At 28.1% G+C, this 15,035-nt stretch overlaps 1 protein-coding gene across 2 annotated transcripts in view; it reads right to left on the bottom strand.

Moving 5' to 3' along the window:
- trc (Serine/threonine-protein kinase tricornered) overlaps positions 1 to 15,035 on the bottom strand; it is a 110,322-nt gene that overhangs the window by 94,311 nt on the left and 976 nt on the right. The window contains exons 1-2 of one of the 2 annotated variants that reach the window (XM_085655166.1): positions 13,704 to 13,918; positions 3,539 to 3,672 (exon numbers count right to left, since the gene is read on the bottom strand). In XM_085655166.1, the coding sequence (XP_085511292.1) occupies positions 3,539 to 3,617 (79 nt within the window). In that variant the 5' untranslated portion in view covers positions 3,618 to 3,672; positions 13,704 to 13,918. Of the gene's footprint in view, positions 1 to 3,538; positions 3,673 to 13,703; positions 13,919 to 15,035 lie in introns of those variants that run through there. The other variant, XM_035864301.2, reaches the window with a different exon arrangement.

Raw genomic sequence — 15,035 nt, 5'->3', positions numbered from 1 at the left:
AAAAAAAATAATTAATATTTACAAATATTTTAATCATAATATTTATAATAAAATATCACTATGATATTATAAATGAACGTATGATATTATAAATGAACGTATGATATTATAAATAATTAAATATTAAAATTGCATCTTATTATAAATACTGATTGTCAATTTATAATACTGATCGAATTATTATATTTACAAGTATTTTAATTAAAATATTAACTGTTTTCCTTTTTATTTTTTTTTTTTAACCGATGTAATACTGACCATTTATTTGAAAAATCGATTAAAACACCTTTTAAAATACTAACCCAAAAAATAACAGTCCTACTTGTTTCTTTTGTCCTTTCTTTCTTTTTTCTTTTATTTTTTCTTTTTTTTTTTTTAGTTCGCATAGTCTTCACGATATGCAAGATATAAAAGGTATGAGCGAAGCGAAAAATGTACGTAGTAAGTACGTCATGTAGGTATTAAGTTCTAATCGTCATTAGACGTGACTAGAATCGACCAGATGAAACACTGTTATGAATGATAATTACAAACCCGAGATGAATTAACGTTGATTGCATGGGTTTTAGACGCTATATGATATTCCACATTTGAAAACGAATAGAAATTATCTAATGTTGAATATCTTCGTTTCTAATTCTATTACGAATGAAACGTAAGTCGCGTTTTGTAATGTATACATGTAGTAATATTTTAATATAGACACAATAAGATCGTAAATTTTAATGATATATCTAATGGATAACAAAAGATTGAAAGTAGGAAGAAATATCTATGTACGTGACGCGTATTACTTTTCAAGGATGTGCGTTATAACGTTTTAACAAGCCGATAGATATCAACGATCGTGAATCGTTTCCTCTATCTTATAAAGTTCTTTGTACGCCATATTTGTTAACTGGCACATCGTATAGAACAATAGAATCAAGGAAAATATAAACATAGGCAGGAGGCTCATCGAGCGTAGGTTCGCAAACTTGCTTCCGCGAGAAGCGACCGGTGAAAGTGTCACGTATCAAATCTCTTTCTATGATTTTTATTCGATTCAATTGTAAAATTAGATGGATCATTATAATTAGCATAATATAGCAAGAGCGAGGAAATAAAGAGAGAGAGAGAGAGAGAAAAAAAAATAAATAAATAAATGCAAAAAGTACATTAAAAAGAAAAAAAGAAAAAAAAAAAAAGAAAAAGAAAATTGAAGGACTTTTAGCCTTATAAAGCAACTTTGACGTATCGAATGTATCGAATGTTTCCTGTGTTCCACGTTAGGTTTACCTCAAATACTATGTTTAAACGTAAATGACGATTCACGGAACACAACGCATGTCCTAGAAACTTCCTTTTCTAAACCTATTAATCGAAGCTTCGTTGTATAAGTTATATTTAATGGTTTTAACTGTTATTTTCTGATGAAAATGTTAAAGGAACGTCTATGGAATAATTTTTATAATAACATTTTGTAACATATCTTGAAATTTAAATAATGTATACTTTGGCCAATAAGTAATGTCAAAATTTTCAACATTTATATATATATATATATATATATATATATATATGTGTATACACATACACACACACATTATATATAAATAAAACAATACTAGTATAATATAACAGATATGTAATATATATTCTATTAAAAATAAAATTTAAAAAGAAATGTTGGCGTTGTTTATTTAGATATAAAGTATCAAAAATTAAAACAACATTAGTATGAAAGAACAGTAGTCTAATGTTGTTTAGTAAAAATAAAATTAAAAACAAAAAATATTAGTATTGTTTATTTAGATATATAACGGAACATTGAGAATTATAAAATAGTAATACGTTATTATTGACTGAAAATAAAATAAAAAAAGAAAAGAAAAAAAAAAAAAAAAAGAACTAGTATTGTTCAATTTAATCACAAAATATTGAAAATAAAAATAATACGAGTGTAGTACAACGTAACGGTAAATACAATACATTGTCTGTTGAGAATAAAATTTAACAGAAACATTAGTGTGTCATTTATTTCATTAAAACATTTTCTGTAAATTTCGACGTCTAAATATTATTGTCCAATTCAATATCAATTAATATAAATTAGCACTAATGATTATTTATACGAATTAATCGAAAAAAAAATTTGTCGAAACGATATTCCAGACGTTTCCAATAAACTATTTTATCTAGCATAATTTTTGTAGCACGAAAAATATATACTTATATATGAGAAATTTAAAATTTACGAGATACCTTTTAATTTTCTTTTAAAATTCGAGTAAATTAAAAGTTTTTAATGCAATTTAACGTCTTTGCTAGACCGATCGTAGGACTTCGTAAATTTTGTACAATCTGTAAAAAAAAAAAAAAAAAAAAAAAAAGAAAAAAAAAAAAAAAAAAAAAAGAGGAACAAAGAAAAAAAAGAAAACAGAGAAAAACGTGACAGTGGTTTTTCATGGATAAAGCAACGTAGATGCTTTAAAAGAGAAGAGAGAATAAAATATATAAGATAAGATACTTATATTTACTCATAGCTCGTTACCTTTCGCGATCATAATCTAACGCGGAACGCGTGCCATGGGAAGGATCGTTAAAAAGTGTTATGCTATTCTGTCTCCACTTTCCAGAATATTTCTGTTTATTCCCAACCTTTCTCTCTCTCTCTCTCTCTCTCTTTCCTTTTGTTTTAACAACTCATTATAGTGAAAACAAAAAAAAATAGATAATAAATAAATAAATAAATAAACCTATTTAAAGTGAATCGCATAAATACATCAATCATCCAAAAGTTCTTCTAGACGATTTTAAAGATCAATTATTTTTTTTTCGAGACTCTTTGGATTAATTATTTCCTTTTTTTTTTCTCCCTAGTATTATGAAACAATAAAAACTAAAAAGGCCTCGATATAAGAATTATTGATTTTTAAAAACATCGAGAAACTTCTTTTCCTACCACTAATACTCCTTTGAATAAACTGTTCTTTTGCCGACCGAATAATATGCTTTGGCATTCATAAAAACGTTTAAATTAATTTCTAATATAGTTCGAAAAAAAGGACAGAATAAAAAAAAAAAAAAAAAAAAAAAAAAAAAAATTAAAATACGCATTACTCCAATTTCAACAAATTTAAAACGAATCCGTTCAAATATTTCTTTTATAAATTTTTCTTTTGCCGACCGAATAAAATGTTTAATATTAAAAAAGAAGACGAAAAAAAAAAAAAAAAAAAAAAAAAAAAAAGAACACGCATAAATTAATACGTATATAATCTGAAAAAGAAAAAAAAAAAAAAAAAAAAGAAAGAAAGAAAGAAAGAAAAAGAAGATTATTTAATTTCAACCAATTATTTTTATTATTCACTTATTTCTATCCTTAATTGTCACAGAGAATTCTTTGATTTAAATTAATTGGAGGGAAAAGAAAAACTGATCTCAAAGTAAAAGAGAGAGAAAGAGAGAAAGAAAGAGAGAGAGAGAGAGAAAGAGAGGAAAAAGGGAGAGACAGACGTTATTTCTCTATTTTCTAGTGTTCTCTCAAGGTACATACCTTCTTGGCCGGGATTATTAGTGTTCAAGTTGGGATGAGAAGTCAGCGAAGACGGTGTGTCATCCTCAGCGACGCCCATCGTCGTTGCTGCTGTTTGCTGATGATGCGTTTCCACCTCCGTCGCCTCTTCGCACCTATAGGAAATTAACGTCAGAATTAATTCATTAAATTATGACGAAAAATAAACGAAATTATTTACCAATCAATTGTATTTCATAAGTAATTATGAATCATCCCAATTAAGAAACTCAAATTGGAGTAGAATTACTCAACAACTTTCGCTTCTAAAGTTAAAAGCAACTTTCAAAAGTTAGAGATTTCTTTTAACTTAATTTAATGTATTAGATTTATTTAAAAATATTATATAAAATATAATATTATATATATATATATATATATATATAATATACATAATTTTTAACTTAATATTTAATATTTAGAAATTAATTTACGTTTTATTAATTGTTTCTCTCTCCTCTCCCCACCTCTCCTTCTACAATCTATAATTTTTTAATATAAATTATCTTTTAATTAAAAACAATTAGATTGCTCCTAATCTAACATTTAATTTATTATATTATTACATAATATATAATATCATATACAAAAGTAATAAATATATAATATATACTCAACGAAATTTACTTGTTATATTCCATACAATATAGATAATAATACTAATGATATTACATATTACATATTACGTAAAATATTTTATATCTTATATTAAAATTAAAAATCATGTTGGAAGAACAGTCTTTTAAACAATCCAATTATAAATGGCATGAAGCTACGAAGCAATAAGAATTAAACCAATATATATATATATATATATATAATTGTAACGTATACTTAATGAAAATATATGAAAAATATGAGTCGAACAAGAGGAAAGAATATCATACTGTATAAAATTTCGGAACATCAAAGGGCCGACACACCGTAAACGCATAACGGAATTCGTCTGACACCGGTGCTGCTATTTTACCTCTGGATTTCTCTGTGGATCCAGAGACTGAATCTCCTATCCGGCCGGTTGAACGTTCACGCACATACATGTATACATACATACATACATACATACATACATACATACATACATACATACATACATACATACATACATACATACATACATACATACATACATACATACATACATACATAGATAGATATACACACACACATATACATAGCTACATACATACCTACATGCATACATATATACATACATACTCGCGTATCGTCGCGATAATTACGCATTCGTACGCGTACGCGTGGGCGTTTGTACTTCGTACTTCGAAGAAAAAAAAAGAAAGTAAAGAAAGGAAGGGACGGTGGAGAAGGAAGAGAAGGGGAAGGAGGAGGAGGAGGAGGAGGAGGAGGAGGAGGAGGAGGTGACGGAGGAGGTGGAGTTAGAGGTAGATGAAGAGGTAGTGGAGGAGGGAAAGTGGAAGATAGAGGCAGAAGAGGAGGAGAAGATGAAGAAGAAGGATAGAAAATGAACAAGAGTGCTTGCTGCACTCGGCGAAATAGAGAAGAAAAAGACGAAGGAGGAGAAGAAGAAGAAGAAGCAGAAGCAAAAGGAGGAGGAGAAGAAGAAGAAGAAGAAGAAGAAGAAGAAGAAGAAGAAGAAGAAGAAGAAGAAGAAGAAGACGAGTACTCCGAGTCGGTAACGGTATGTTGACCTCTCTCTGGATATGCCGGCTCTTTGCTATACATACGATACATCCCGTGTAAACGAAATGCTATGCCTCGTGTCTCATACAGTTTTTCGACTACAAATTCAATTTCTTTTTTTGCAAATCAAATTCTAAACCTTCGCTAATTGCAAACTCGACCTTTCTCTCGATTATTAGATGATTCAGTGTGTAAGGGCTAATTACAAGATTTCTCGATACGGGCTTTGCGATACGAATTCAATTTGTTTATTCTTTTTTTTTCTTTTCTTTACTTTTTTTTTTTTTTTGCAAATTAAATTCAATCTTTCGTGAATCGACTTCATCCACTTTACAAATCAAATTTTGTTCACAAATTTCTTCCTACAGATTATCGTCTTTCATATTTTTGAGATAAAAGATAACGAAAGAGTATTTTTTTTTTTTAATTGCAATTGCTCAGAATAAAAATTTCAAACTACTAGCTTAAGAAAATTAACGATCTAATGAAAGTCTACATGAGTTTATACTTTCTTCCAATCTCAAATTACACATTTACAGGAAATTTCTGTGAATTATTTCCCGTAATTTGTAAGAATTTCAAGCAAGTTAAATGACAATATAACTGATGTCTGCCCAGAGACTACATATTTAGTAAATAATTAAATTGCTCTGATTTTACTTTACTATAGAGCAAAAAAAAATGTAACGCTTATTACATGAATATGTATATTATATTATGACCAGCTGCTTCAAAAGAGCTATTATAGATAAAGTTATGTATATATGTACATTATTATCTACATACAGTCTCTGTGCTACAATCATACATACAATATAAATTCCATATGTAATGATTTGATAATTATTATTATATAAGTATTTCATGTATATCATTCTATTACATATAATAAAATTTCGAATTTTCTTAACAATAAATTTTTTATTTGATTTTCTTTTTATTACGAGAGCTTAATAAAAAAAAAAAAAAAAAAAAAAAAAAACATCGTAAAAAAATTTGATTCGCAAAATGGTGAATTTAATTTGCAAAAAGTTGATTTTGCAAAAGTTGACTTTGGAATGCAAAAAATCTATAAAATCTAATTGTTCAAATAAGAACAAAATGATTAAATAAAATGAACGATCTCAATTATAATTCTTCCTTTATTTCAATATTTACGTAATTACGGATGTATTATTCTGGAAATTTTCTCTTTTAGATGTCGTAAAGCCGTAATATCGTTTATACAAAAAGCCCGCGCATAAATACACGCTCTAATTCGAACACGAATTAACTGTAGAATGTTTGATTGCAAATTTTGATTTAATTGTTAATTTTAAAATAGATACTTCGTGTATAAAGCCATGTTTTGAAACGTATCACACAATAGAAAACTTATAGTTGATCAATGATTTCACATATATATATATATATTTTTTTTTTTTTTCAAATAAATAATTATATATCCATTTTTAATTAAGATTATTGAATATCACCGAGATAATATAAGACATCTGAAGTATCAATTTTTTTTCTGTTTTTTCAAACGATGCTTTGTGTATTTATTCCTGCTTCATTTTTTACATTCCAAAATAATTTTTATCTTATCATAGAAAAGTATTATTTCACGTGCAAATTTTAACATGCTAACGAAAAATGTTATATCCATTTTTATAAAATTATTATTTAATAGTAAAAACGTTTACAAATTTTGCGTAAGTACTGATATCAAAAAGAAATAAAATATAATTGGTAGATATTATTGTCAGTACAAGTAATTGATAAATTAATCATGGTTGTGCAACTGTAGGACACCCAGACCAACATTAAGCTCAATTAAAACAATTTGCCTATTGCATGATTCATGAATTTTTTTTATAATGACATTATTGGAAATGCCTTTTCAAACCTACTAATTATTATTTCGGAGACTTCAAAGAATATACAAATTTCTTTTGGAGCCAAAATTATTCATTCTGTATAAATGGCAGCTGTTCAAAGTGCCTGGGGTGCATCAAGTATACAATTAGAAATTATTTTGAGGTATGCACAATTAGAGTTAATAAAACTAGGTGGATCCAAAAGTTCCTAGATGATTTTTAAAGATCAATCGAAACTTCGCGAGTTTAATGTTTTATTCCGAATTGTAAAAGCACAAGACTAGAAATTATTTTACCACCTTAAAGAAAAAAATAAAAAGAAATTAGTCTAAAGTAAAATCGAGAGAGACAGAGACAGAGAGAGAGAGAGAGAGAGAGAGAGAGAGAGAGAGAGAGAGAGAGAGAGAGAGAGAGAGAAGGGGAGGGAGAAGGTAGAGTAATCGATTTTTTAATAATCATCTTAAAACTTTTAAACCATCCTGTAATTAACTCTACCGTCATAAAATAATTAATTAAATATTTTCTTAAATACGCAAAATCGATTCGATAAGTTTTAATACTTCGTTCGTTTGAATTTCGCGCCCATAGGCGCCTTTATGGCGTTATGGCGCCGAATTCGAATCATTGTAAACATTGTACACACGATTATATAACAATTCTTAAATGTTCGCATTCCTTTACAAATGTCATTTCATAAAAATATTAAAATAAAGTAAATGCAATTGGTGTTAATTATGAAAAGTGGTACACACCCGTATAAAATTTTTACTCTTTTTCATATTTTTTGTTAGCATTCTTTCATTTTCATTTTATTTGTCTTGATATTTTTAGAAGTGTTTGAGAGTGAGAGTGAGAGTGAGAGAGAGAAAGAAAGAGAGAGAGAGAGAGAAAGAGAGAGAGTGAGAGAGAAAGAGAATGAAATAGATAGCTCACGAAGCAGTATAATAAAAAGAATTAAAAATAACACAACTCGCAAACTAATTTCTCCTTCATCGTCGTTTATTAGACGATATCTAATAAACATGTGCTGCGTTAATATGTGATACTTCCAGTCACGCCTGATCGTTAATAATACCAATAGACAAATTAAATTTACGTCGTGTATAAACAGCGGAAGATTTAATGCTTGCGCAAAATTCCAATCGAACGGGGTCACGAATTTGAAAGGAAGAAAAAAAAGAAACAGAAAAAAAAAGAAAATAAACAATAATATAAAAAAAAAAAGAAAAGAAAAAAAAAAGAAAAATTAGTAAGAAAGAGGCGAAGAAAGAAATAAAGATTCGAAGGACTTGCTTTCTTTTTCTTTCTTCCGTTTTTTTTTTTTTGTTCAGAAAATTCGTAAAACTCGTGACTCAATCTTTTAACCTTGCTCGTGTATTTCGTATGTTAAATATAGCCAATGGAAGAACAATAAAAATGCATCTTACGAATCTCCGTCGGACGCTTCTCGCTCGGTTATTTTCGTTTCCACGTGCGGAAGAAGTAAAACACAAAAGCAAAGCTACGTATTCCAGAAACATCGCGTTTCGATTTATCAACGTCGACATCGTATCGACGTGCGAGCAAAAATAAGCTCCTCCCGGGAGGGCACGAAAGAGAGTGAGAGAGAGAGAGAGAAAGAGAGAGAGAGAGAAAGAGAGAGAGAGGAGAGAGAGAGAGAGGAGAGATACGACGCACGAAAATAATGAAAGTCCGGAGTTACGTGCGATTCTTATCCTCCCCTTTTTATATATATTTCTCATACCCTAAAAAAAGATCTATCGTCATAAAGATCGCATACATACTCTCATAACGGTCTAATGATACTAAAAAAAAAAGAAAAAAAAAAAAAAAAAAAAAGGAGAAAAAATTGGGGAGGAAAAAAAATTTTGTACATTTCTCTCTACTTTTCAATCCTTTCCTTTCAAACAGAATTTTTTTCATAGAACGATTTGAATTGTTTCATTACGACAAAAGGAAAAAAAGAAAAAAATATCGGTTATTAACTTTTTGGTCGAATATCGAGAGAAAGTAGCCAGTTCTTATTCTTTCTCTTTTTATTCTATAAAAAGTGATTCATAAATGAGTGCCGATACTATGAAAGATAAATAAATCTATACACTGATATAAGTTAAAAATGTCATATCGATGTCCTATGTATCTTAGTTTTCGAGTTATAGATGATTAAATAAAAAAAAAAAATATATATATATATTTATTTATATAAATATAATATATTTTATATTGTTTATATATATATATATATATATATATATATATATATAATTATATACCTTACTCTAATTAAAAGAAAAAAGATATTCTATCGTAAATAACACATTCTATACACCTTTATGATGGCTTAATCTATATATGTAAAAAGAAAAAGAAAAAAGAAAACAAAAAAAAAAAAAATTCCCTTAATTTTCTTTCCTGTCCAATTATTTTCCCTTTCACCGAAAGTTTTATCGAAAGTGGTTAACCAGTAACCCATTCTTATCCTCCTTTTTTTTTATACATGTAATCCTTATCCTACCTTAAAAACAGACATTTCCCTCATAAAGAATACACGCACACACGGACGTACATATACAGGATGTAAAAATACGGGCGCATTTCACATTATCATCGGGATATGACAAAGGCCATTATAAATATATCAAAAGGAAAAGGGAAAAAAAAAAACAATAAAAAAAAAAAAATCACCATCTCTATGTCACATTTTTCGCAACAATCAAATGGGGTACGAGTAATGTAACTAAACATTGATTTTATAAATTATGATTCATGCAATTTTTAATCTCAAACTATTGTTAATATAATTTTATCCTATCGTGCATAAGTATGCTTGATTTTTTATTGGATATTTTAAATGAAATTCCAAGAAAACGACGTTTACTCTTTCTTCGTTAATTGGTTAATTATCATTACGGTTCCTTTCTCTTTTTTCAAGGTCCGAAAATGTCCGTTCTTTTTCTTCTCTTTTTATTCTTTTTTTTTTTTTTAATATTCTACACTCGTAGCTGGTCTGATACTACTTATAGAAAAGAAAAAATATCACGTAAATTTTCATCGAACAAAGAAATTGTTTCCTTATAAATAAAAAAAAAATATATCTTTAGATACAATAGATCTGAAATGATATAGTGCTAATAGTACTTAAAAAAAAAAAAGGATAAATAAATAAATAGAAGATGAAAGGAAATAAAAAAAAATTATACTTTGCAAATTTTGTTTACTTTTCAAATATTCTTCGAAATATAAAATCGTATGACTTTACGCGTGTTGATTTTTACGCAATGCTAGTTAAGATATATGATAAAATGTATAAAGATATTTTGTAAATTCTCTTTTGATCGGAATTCCATGAAAGAATTTCCATCGATAGATAAAATCGTTTCCTTATAAATAAATATCTTTGTATACAATCGGAGAGATATTTTAGTCCCCGAATGGTATTTAAAAGATATTTTGTAAATTCTCTTTTGCTTATCGATCGGAACTACTTTCCATGAAAAATTTCCATCCTGAGATAAAATCGTTTCCTTATAAATAAATATCTTTGGATATATCGGAGTGTGAACTTTTTGGATTGTCGGATCTAGAGAAAGTAGCCCGGAAACGAGTACGTGTCTACGTAATACTATCGTTTTCTTTCCATTTAACTTAGAACCCGTCAGACTTCGAACGTTCATTCGTTCATTCGTTTATGCGTCGGTGTCCGGAAAGAATTGACAGAGCGTAGCTCCGTCACAAAACAGGCTCCCTCGGTTTACAGATTCGTTCGTATAGGTCATTTCTCTCTCGGCCAATGGCCGTTCGTCTACCTTTACCGTATAGTTTACAGAACACACGTATACATTTTGATCGTATCAATAAATTTCCCGAATCGGTGTCAAACGAATTGTAATGTTCACACGATTCGGTTTTTCACAGTACTCCTCCATTCTATCTCTCGCGATTCCCTTTATTTTTATTTTTCTATTGTTTGCTTCGAACGATTGAACATCGATCGAGCGCTAGGATCAATGCTGCATCTATCGATAAAACAATCGAATCGTTTGGACGACGTCATTACGATATATACGTTGTCGAAGAACGATTCTCTCTTCTTTTTTCTTTTTTTTTTCTTTTTTTTATCGAATCGACGGATACGATTTCTACTGGCTAAATTGAATATAAAAAATCGCCGAATCATCAGAAATTGATTTTAACGTATATTATTGAGAATAGTGTCCTGCGAACATGTACATATTATATAGAACGTGTGCGCCGCTGTAGAGGACGGTAAAATAATCGATTAGGAAAAAGAAAATCGATTCGTTTGTCGTGTGAATGAACTCTTAGTTTCATTTTCCTGACTTGCTATCGGAAAAAGAAAAAATAAAGAGAGAAAAATACATACGACAGTTAGAGAAAACACGTCGTCTCCGACATGAAATGTCGAAAATTATTTTCAAGATCTATATAACAACAATATCTACATTCTGTATTAGAATCAATAAAATATTTTTTAACTCTTCTATAAGATCTTATAACTTTAAAATAATATACATTTGTATATTATATATTTGTTATATATTTGTATATATGATCTTATTTCATTGATTCCTTGTTTATATCAACAAAATTGATTGTTAATTTATATCATAGAAGATTCATTATTTTCAAATATTAATTATGTTTAATATTAGTCACAAAGTGATATAGTTATAACTATACCAGTATACATATATACACCATATATATATAATACAGTTCCAATAGTAAGCTTATAACTATTATATTACTTATATAATAGAATTATACATATAATATAGTAGTCTTTTTTTAATCGAAAAAAAAATTAGATTATAAAAATTTTAGAATTGTAAAAATAAAACTATTCTGTGATCTTATTTGGATCTTAATGAATAAATGCTTGATATTAATATCGACGATTAATACTATATAACTTTATAGTAAGTTACTAGTTAGTATAGTCACGCTATAGTATCGTTACAACTATATCACTTATTGTTTAATTATACATACGTATATATATATATATATATATATATATATATATATTTTACATATAAAACAAAATTATACAGGAGCAAAGATTTAAAATTATTATTAAAAATTAATACTTTCTGTAATTTCATTTGGATCTTGATAAAGATCTATAATGGCAATAACAGCAATTACTATTATTATATTAACTTATACTAAATCAGCGCTTAATACAGCTATAATAGCATAGTTATATACAGATAACACTTTTTTTTTTTAATACGATGAAAAATTCTAAATTATAAAACGAAAATTTTCTAAACTGATTTTTATTTGAATTTTTATAAAAACTTAAGACTTTAATATTAAAAATAATTATATATATATATATATAATTTATAGTTATTATATTATATTATATATAGATATATATCTTAGTAAAGATCGATCGATAAAATGAAAGATTAAAAGGGCTTTCGAGTAATCATGATTAGTATATTATACTACCGATAGTCCTAATCTAATCTTCTTGACATTTTCAAATTAAGTTCCATAAATGAGAAGCACCAGGTACGTAACTAGTCATTTCAAGGGGTTCATAATTTAAAAAAAAAAATAATAATAAAAAAATAAAAAAATAAAAAAATAAAAAAATAAAATAAATAAATAAATAAATAAATAAATAAAAACAAAAAAAAATGAAAGAAAAAAAGATAAGAAATAAGAAGCATGAAATAAGAGAGGAAAAAGGTATATTGAGATAGTTCTATCTTATTCGGCGACAAGTAGAAAAGAGTATTAAATTAAAAATCACGAAGGAGAGACGGTCTGTTTCTCGTAAAAACTTCGCGTCCAAAGTGACAGGACCGGTTCTCTCTCGTGCACGTACCTGTCACGTACCCTCTTGTCTGTATATATATATCTGTGTGTGTGTGTGTGTGTGTGTGTCTCACGTATCCAAGTTGTATATATCGCTACACATATATACATATGTACGTACTTACATACATATATGTATATATATATATATATATATGCACACGTACACAGATAAACAGAGAAAGAGACGCACGCGCGAAAGGGGCGTACAAAGTGTACGACCTTAAAGTGTTATTCACAATAAAACTATTATATAGTATAAAGAAATATCTATCACTAATATTCGCTATATAATTTGGACAATAAATTAATTTTATTATATTTCTGTAACGTACTTATACATATATATATATATATATATATATATATATATATATATATATATAATGTACAAACCCATTTGAATTTGGCGCCAACTTAAAATGGACGTTTTTCATTAGGAACAATTATTATCTATGATCATTCGCAATGATTATACGACGCAGTACATAATATAATTCAACTTATCGCAATCAATAATTAGAAATGATAAAAGATAAAAAAAAAAAAAAAGAAAAAGAAAAAAAAAGGAGAAGAGAGAGAGAGAAAAAAAAAAGAAAAATTTGAAAGCGTAAGAGACGTTTAATTCCATTGAACTTTCATCGAAAAAATGTCATACTTAAAGTACCGAAAGGAAAAAAGAAAAGAAAAATAAAGAAGAAGAAGAAGAAGAAGAAGAAGAAACAAAAAGAGAAAGTAAAAGGGGAGAAAAAAAAGAAAAAAGAAATCAATACCTGATTTTTGATGTCTTCCGAAGTGAAAAATAAAGATCCTTCGAAAGGTATAGAAAATAAAGTTATGAACGTTTGACTAACGATCGAAGTTTTCGTCGTGACTATCTTTTATACTTATGAAACACTCTTAGTAAATGTCAAAAAGTGTTCCTCTTCAAATTTCCTTCGATAACACATGCATGATAATTACAAACGACGGATGAGAAAGCTCTAACGATCTTAGCCGCACTGAATCGCCTTGTTCAATATCATCGTAAAAAAAAATATATATATATATCAAGAAAGATATGGATTAGTGGATATCTAATAATTATCACGGTTGTGTCAATAAAAGAAAAAAGGGAGAGAGAGAGAGAAAGAGAGAAAAAGTGAGAGAGAGAGAGAAAGAAACGTTGTAAACAATAAAAAAATTGTTTTGTAAAAACGCATAAGCCACTCATATACAACGATACAATCAAAACAACGTATAGACTTAAAGATAGAGACATTGTACTTGTTGTGAACGATACTTAAAGCTGTCTTACATATATAGATACATAAATATATGTCTATGTGCATATATATATATACATATATATAATATATTGTATATAGCAATATATATATATGTGTATGTGTATGTACCTATATAGATCATATATATTATACATATACATATATATATATATATATACATATACGTAGCAATATACATAAGAGAGTACTGTTGACTTTATATTTTATTTACACACACATACACACACACAATATGCGCGCACGTAAAGAAACATGTAAGAATATATGTAAGTGTATGTATATTGACCATATATATTATACACACACATATATATATAAAGATACATATACAATGACAATGACGACGACGACGACGACGTGTCAACCCCTATCTTCGTCTTTCTTGAACAGCCGCGTCAACTATTAGTTTCCTCCTTGTCGCACAACCATGGACTAGAAGAGGATAGAAGCTCGGGAAGGACTAAAAACATTTTGCAGAACAACGTTGGATGCAAACGTTTGCCTTAAAAACTAAACCCATTTCTTGTTTATCTCTTAATTTATTTTTTTCTTTATTTACTTAATTTTTCTTTTTTTCCTTTATTTTTGTTTGTTTGTTTTTTTTTTTTTATTTTCGTCCGTTTGATGCCTGGACGAAAATCGTCCTTGCTTTATCATCTCGTTCCCCCACCATATCGCGAGCTGCCACACTCTCCTCTCTCTCACTCTCTATCGTTCTTTCTCTTTCTCCATTTCCCTATCTCACTCACTCTAGTTTGAAGAGAGACGAGAGAAGAGACAGAAGTTATCCTTCCCTCCTTGCTCCTGTTCTGCTGA

This window comes from Vespa mandarinia, chromosome 2 (assembly GCF_050613455.1).
Source record: "Vespa mandarinia isolate Hongniang chromosome 2, ASM5061345v1, whole genome shotgun sequence".
Classification (NCBI taxonomy): domain Eukaryota; kingdom Metazoa; phylum Arthropoda; class Insecta; order Hymenoptera; family Vespidae; genus Vespa; species Vespa mandarinia.
Note: the sequence above shows the minus strand (reverse complement) of the source record. Positions and strands in the feature narration are given on the sequence as shown.